The following is a 6,847-nucleotide window of genomic DNA, read 5'->3' as shown; positions in this document are numbered from 1 at the left end:
TCTCCTGCCGGGGCGCTACTGCTAACCAAGAGCGGCTGTGGTCCTTACCTCGTCCTCTCTCTCGGAATAGCAAAATAGGTCGAGTCCCTCCGTGAACCCTCTATTTATATAAATCCGTTACTATCCGCGTACGTGAAATCAACAGCGGTCGTTAAGCGCGATTCGTCTTTTCGCGCGCTCCCCTTACGTCGCTACCTCACGTCGGTCGTCTACAAACTATGCTTCTAGAAGCTTTTAGAAGCTTGTCGATTCTAAATTTCTTCTAGAATATTCTATACATGCTACACTTTTTATATATTTTAAAAACACGTTTCACAATTTCGAGTTAAAGTGTGTAAATTTTCTGTAATTTTCTTTTCAATAATGTAATTGTGTAATTGAATAATTTAAAGGAAAAAGTTGCTTTTCTTTATATCTATAATTTCTAGTAAATACTATGTGCTCGTAAGCTTTGATTAAGTATGACTACACATTTGTTTATACAAGCGAATTATGATTAAAGAATGTTTAGACCAGAGCGAATAGTCCTACTTTTAGTTACTTGCGGCAGGCATAGTAGAGAAAGAGTGTATGTGTGTCGAGGAGGCGAATGTAATAAGAGTTTAAAACGAAGTTTCAGTTTCGGAAGAACTGAACTGAGAATTCATCTACTGAAAACCAGCAATAAAACAAAATTTTGTTTATAAATATCGTTTTACAATGTTTAAATAAATTACTATATTTATAATAATATCATGTTCAGATTGCTTTCAATATAAATGAAAAAAACCAACTTTGTTTCATGTCTCTATCATAAACAGAACAAAAGTTATTGAATTTTGTCCAAAAAACAGGCATTTCGTGACACTGTGGGCCGCCATGGCAGGTTTCAACGCTTCGTACAGGCCGCGCAGTCAATCTCTATAAGTCTATGAGCGAATGCCGATATACACGACAGGTGGCACTAACACAGAAACAAGATTTAAGTGTGTGCACTAATGTGGCAGATGTCGGTAAAGTAAATTTTTATTGTACGAACGTGTAGCAGTCTTCCTTTTCACCGACAAAATTAATATGTATTGATTTAAATTCATATTGATTTTCGAATACATTATATGGAGGACTGTACAGTGACTATATCGGTAAAACAATGACTGAATGATCGAAAACAGACATCAGCGCTCCTAACGAAAAATGCCGAGAGCTATAGTTCTCTATAGAAGTATAGTTCTCTATAAAACTATAGTTCTACCCAACCCTCCGTCTAGGGGTGTACTTCGGCTTATATTGTTAATATATTTAATTTGTTGCTCATTTCTTGTAAAATTATTGTACATTATTGCAAAAACTTCGAAAAATAAACAAAAAAAAATGTCCCTGCACGGGGCGCGAACCTGGGATATCCGAGTGGTAGGGGAAGAGGTTGGGTTATGAGACGGGTTTTATTTTTAGTCTGTAACTTTTTGCTTGATGAAGATATCAAAGAGTTTTATATACCGTTGGAAAGGTGAAGGAAATACGCAACTTGTATATGTAAAAAGTTTCGTGATTTGATCAACAAGTAAAATTTTATGGCCAATTTTCCGAGGACATGTTTTTGGTTTCCTGAAAAAAGTGGTTGGGTTGTGAGACACTCGGAAAAATCAACTAAAAAGTGTGTGTGTGTGGTAAAATATAAAGTAAAACCCATGTAACTTTATGCAGAAATGAATTTTTATTTATTTTAAAGACAGTCATTTTAAATGACCAAAGGAGTTAAAAAGAATGGCAAAAATGGAAAAAAAGCAAAGAATGGCGAAGAAAAGTAAAAAAGAAATACAATGAATGGAAGGATTCAATAATGATCTTCCTCTTCGTCATCCAAGTCGCTGTTACAATGTTTGCATGTGGGGTTCTTCAGGTCGCGTAACGACCGCTGCCCTTTGGCGAAGGTCCTTCGGCTCTCCACGGTTTATGGTACCCGTATGCCGCTATTGAGACTGTGACTAACGAAAGCTAAAATCCTGCGAGACTGTGAAACTAAACAGTTCTCTCAAAAATAGCTTTGTCTAGTCACGCACGCCATAAATCGTGCTCGGTTTTTTTTTTACGCTTAGGTAATTTCGAGGACTTCGAGTTTCCTCGACTGGTCCCTACAATGACTATAAATTCAAAAAATAAACCAAAACAAATGTTAATGACAAATAAACACTTAATTCTAACACGAACAACGATATTTGGCAGGGGTCCCATGGAAATCACCGACACAGATTTCTCCGACACGGTTTTCGCCGACAACATTTCTCCGACAATAGCTTTGACCGACAACGAATTTGATCGACAACGATTTTGACCGACAACGAATTTGATCCACAACGACTTGAAACACAGTATGATAATATTGTATGATAATACATATGATAATACTGTATGATAATGCATACTGTGGTCGTCTTAAGTTGTTGTGGATCGAATTCGTTGTTGGTCAAAATCGTTGTCGATCAAATTCGTTGTCGGTTAAAGGCGTTGTCGGCCAAAGCTATTGTCGGACAAATCTGGAGCCGGACAAAATGTTGTCGGTGAAAACCGTGTCGGAGAAATCTGTGTCGGTGATTTCCGTGGGACCCATTTGGCAGTTCTAGTTTGTAACCGTATTAATGTTACTTCCTGAATTATTACTGATTGAACTTAATAGAATTTATTTTCATCAATAATTAAAGATAATAATTGACTAAGATAAGATATAATTAGTTCGTGCCTCCAGGCACTGGAAGCGGAGAGGTTTGGATTATCTGATAAATAAGTTGAGAACCAGTTAGGAGGTAAAAGTAAGGTATATTGTACCAATCTTTGTATACAGGTTTTTCTATATACAGGGTGTGTAAGTTGCTCGATGGTTGGTAGGTGGATTTTAATGAAACAACGTAATATGGTTAACTGAAATTTATTTTGTCCGTCAGTGACGAGCGCTGGTTCAAGTCTGACTCCCGAAGACCTCCTCCAAGGTCCTGTCCCTTCTCGGGTTTTGTTTTGTTTTTCAATCGCTGTATGTACCAACTCTCTCGATTTTGCCGGCAGCCCGTCGGCTCTGGAAGACCTTATGTCTTCTTGTGCATGTTCCCACCATCGTTATCTCAGGTACCTAGCCCTGCGTGGTTTTGCGGCCGCGGCCTAGGAAAGACCCTGTGTCTTCCCTTCCACTTTATGACCCTCATAAATTCAGGTACCTGGCCCTGCTTGGTCTAGCGGCCACGGCCTAAGGATGACCTTGTGTCTTCCCCCGCACATTGGGCTACACCGATTAAGAGTTGGTGCTCATTATTATTTCAATAGCTCAAAAACCTTCTTCTTCCACCTCGAACCAGCCTTCGCCGCTCTTCTTACACACATATCTCTCACATAAATTTACTTTTACGGAGAATTACAACAATTTTACAACATACGGTACCTCGCCCCAATAATCTCGCATACATCCTTTTTATCGCCGCTACAAACAGTAATACGCTAATTATCCTATCCGCAACATCCTCCCCCTCAAATTAAACAATCGCAATTATTTAATTTACCTTAAACTAAACGGATAGGATTTGATTTCACCTCTGTCTTTTGAACATTGGATTTTTAATACTAATTCAAGTTACAAGAATGATAATGCATTTTTTTTATGGTTATCTTCGGTCGTCGTTAACAGACACTAATTAGTAGATTGCGAATTTTACATATATTTTTGACAAATAATTGTCAAAACGATTTAAAGTAACATAGTATTATAACATAGTATTTTTTTGCTCGCTAAAGTTTTATTCAATGTAACGCTTAACCTAATGACCCTTTTCTGCATTGTGGGTCCCCTAATCTCGATTGTTGCTTCACGAATCGAGTGTCTCTTCACCGCCCGTCACTTTGATCAATTTCCGTGTCGGCCTCACAAATTCACCTTGCACTGTGCGCACTTTGGCTATTCTAACCACTCCATCCGACCCAGGATACACTTCCACGATCTCCCCTATTTTCCATAAATTCCGGGGCGCTTGCTGCTCTGCGATGAGTACAACGTCTCCATTTTTTAACGACTTCTCTGTGTTGCACCATTTCGAGCGCGGAATCAGGCCGGGTAAATACTCTTTCAGCCAACGTCGCCAGAACGCATCGGCGAAACATTGAGCAATCTTCCATTGCTTCCTGGGACTTACGGCTTCTGCATCGTATTTCCCCATTCTGATTTCCCCCGAAGACGTTCCCATTAGAAAGTGATTTGGAGTTAATGCCTCGTTGTCTTGAGGGTCCAGGGATACGTGAGTCAACGGCCGAGAATTTATAGAATGTTCGATTTCAACCATTAAGGTTTTAAGGACTTCCTCGCTGGGCGCTTGGTCGCGCAAAATCGCGTTAAGAGCTATTTTAACGGACTTGATGAGCCTTTCCCACGCTCCGCCCATATGAGGTGCATTTGGCGGATTGAAAATCCATTTTATTTTCCTTTGTAACGCGTGATTCTCCAGCTTGTCGGTTTCCATTGCGGCAATCGCGTCGCGAAGTTCTTTATTTGCACCTTTAAAATTGGTGCCGTTGTCACTATAAATGGTTAACTTTTGGGTTGCAAGCGCGGGACGTAGACGGCTCCTCTGTTTCAAAAATACTTGTCGCGGCGGCTAACTCGGCCTCCTTGTAGACGAAATCCGCAAGTTTTTCTAGCATGGTTTTTCCTGTGTCAGCTTCCGTGGCGTGTCTGTTGAACGCGTATTTCAACGCAGACGGCAACTTATTTGCAACACTTTTTATCAAGTCCGGACTATGCAAGTACCCAACGAGATCGAGGGCCTTCAACGCAGTGACACAATTGCGCAATTTAGCCGCAAATTTACCCACGTTTCCCCTTCCGAACTCTAAATGGGGCAAGTCGTTAATATCCCTCGCGATCTTTCCCGCTATCGTGTGTTTGTTTCCGAACTGCAATTCCAGCGTCTGCATAATCATATCCGCATCGCTAGCCGTCGCCAATAATGCACCGACGCTCGCACGTGCTTCACCTTCGAGCGCCTCAAATAATCTCGCGACGTTCTCCCGTCCTGAGTACCCGCCAAGTTCTGCTGACAACTGATACGCTTCCTTAAAATTCAACCACTCAACCGGGTTGCCCGAAAACTTGGGTAGCCTTTTCGCAGTAGTCAAACGATGCAGCAAGCGGGAATTTCCTACACCTGACGACGTTTCCCTAGCCGCACGTAACGCATTGGTAATTGCCTCTGTTAATTGCTCTGTCGCATTGGCATCCCGACGAGAATTAGCTAAAATAGAGGGAGCATTGGACGAGTTCGGCTCGGTTAACGTTAGAGGTGACTCACGATCGTCTTCCTGGATGACATTCGCAGCTGTGGGTTGATCGGTGGCTAACGCTCGTACCATCCTGACGCCTATGCGTTGTGGGCTGTTCTCCTCCAAAGATGACCTCAGACCTTGTTGCGACGTACTCCTTTGCTCCTGTTCCGCTGGTTGAGCTTCAGTAGTAGCTGAATCCTCTCGCACCGTCGCTTCCTGCGCCGCCGTACGGGATCTTTTCGCCTCTCGGACTTCCTCATTTGATTGCGCTGTTGGAATAGGTCGTTTCTTCTTGGGCGCCATAGCCTCGCTTTAAATGGCGTATTCGCGCACGACACTTACACTGCCACTTCACCAACCCTCGAACTTCACTTCTTGACCGGCGTAGTTGTCCCGGGTTTCGGCACCAAAAATGTAAGTTGCTCGATGGTTGGTAGGTGGATTTTAATGAAACAACGTAATATGGTTAACTGAAATTTATTTTGTCCGTCAGTGACGAGCGCTGGTTCAAGTCTGACTCCCGAAGACCTCCTCCAAGGTCCTGTCCCTTCTCGGGTTTTGTTTTGTTTTTCAATCGCTGTATGTACCAACTCTCTCGATTTTGCCGGCAGCCCGTCGGCTCTGGAAGACCTTATGTCTTCTTGTGCATGTTCCCACCATCGTTATCTCAGGTACCTAGCCCTGCGTGGTTTTGCGGCCGCGGCCTAGGAAAGACCCTGTGTCTTCCCTTCCACTTTATGACCCTCATAAATTCAGGTACCTGGCCCTGCTTGGTCTAGCGGCCACGGCCTAAGGATGACCTTGTGTCTTCCCCCGCACATTGGGCTACACCGATTAAGAGTTGGTGCTCATTATTATTTCAATAGCTCAAAAACCTTCTTCTTCCACCTCGAACCAGCCTTCGCCGCTCTTCTTACACACATATCTCTCACATAAATTTACTTTTACGGAGAATTACAACAATTTTACAACATACGGTACCTCGCCCCAATAATCTCGCATACATCCTTTTTATCGCCGCTACAAACAGTAATACGCTAATTATCCTATCCGCAACAGGGTGTCTCAAAATTAGGTCCGGAGCCGAAAATGGGAGGTTTCTGAGATCATTTCAAGCGACATTTTCCTGTGAAAAAATGTCGTCCGCGGCTTCGTTAACGAGTTATTAACGAGAAACACGGACCAATCAGAGCGCGAGCTAGACGCGTGCAGCCGAGTGTCGGTGGCACGCCGCGATGTCGTAACGAACAAAAGTTTCTCGATGATGTGAATCCTCGCCAATTTCGACAAGCTTTGGATATGTTGTCAATACCATGGTTCTGAACAACATTTCCCTTTACAGTTTCTGTCGATCGGCTTTAGTTTACGACATTATTGTAAAAATTTGTAATTGTAAATCGATCGATGTACTATTTCCTATCCGATTTCGATAATATCTGGATATGTTGTCAAGACCATGATTCTGAACAACATTTCCCTTTACAGTTTCTGTCGATCGGCTTTAGTTTACGATATTATTGTAAAAATTTGTAATTGTAAATCGATCGATGTACTATTTCCTATCCGATTT

General features: G+C 42.2%; 2 protein-coding genes across 3 annotated transcripts in view; both read right to left on the bottom strand.

Annotated features, from left to right (window-relative positions):
* LOC143211118 (acyl-CoA Delta-9 desaturase-like) overlaps nt 1-6,847 on the bottom strand; it is a 285,417-nt gene that overhangs the window by 57,199 nt on the left and 221,371 nt on the right. The window lies entirely within an intron of this gene.
* On the bottom strand, nt 3,828-4,475 carry LOC143211622 (uncharacterized). The gene has a single exon (XM_076429454.1). The coding sequence runs from the start codon at nt 4,473-4,475 to the stop codon at nt 3,828-3,830; it is 648 nt and encodes a 215-aa protein (XP_076285569.1).

Source organism: Lasioglossum baleicum, chromosome 8, assembly GCF_051020765.1.
Source record: "Lasioglossum baleicum chromosome 8, iyLasBale1, whole genome shotgun sequence".
NCBI lineage: Eukaryota > Metazoa > Arthropoda > Insecta > Hymenoptera > Halictidae > Lasioglossum > Lasioglossum baleicum.
The sequence above is the reverse complement of the archived record's forward strand: the minus strand, read 5'-3'. Positions and strand labels throughout refer to the sequence as shown.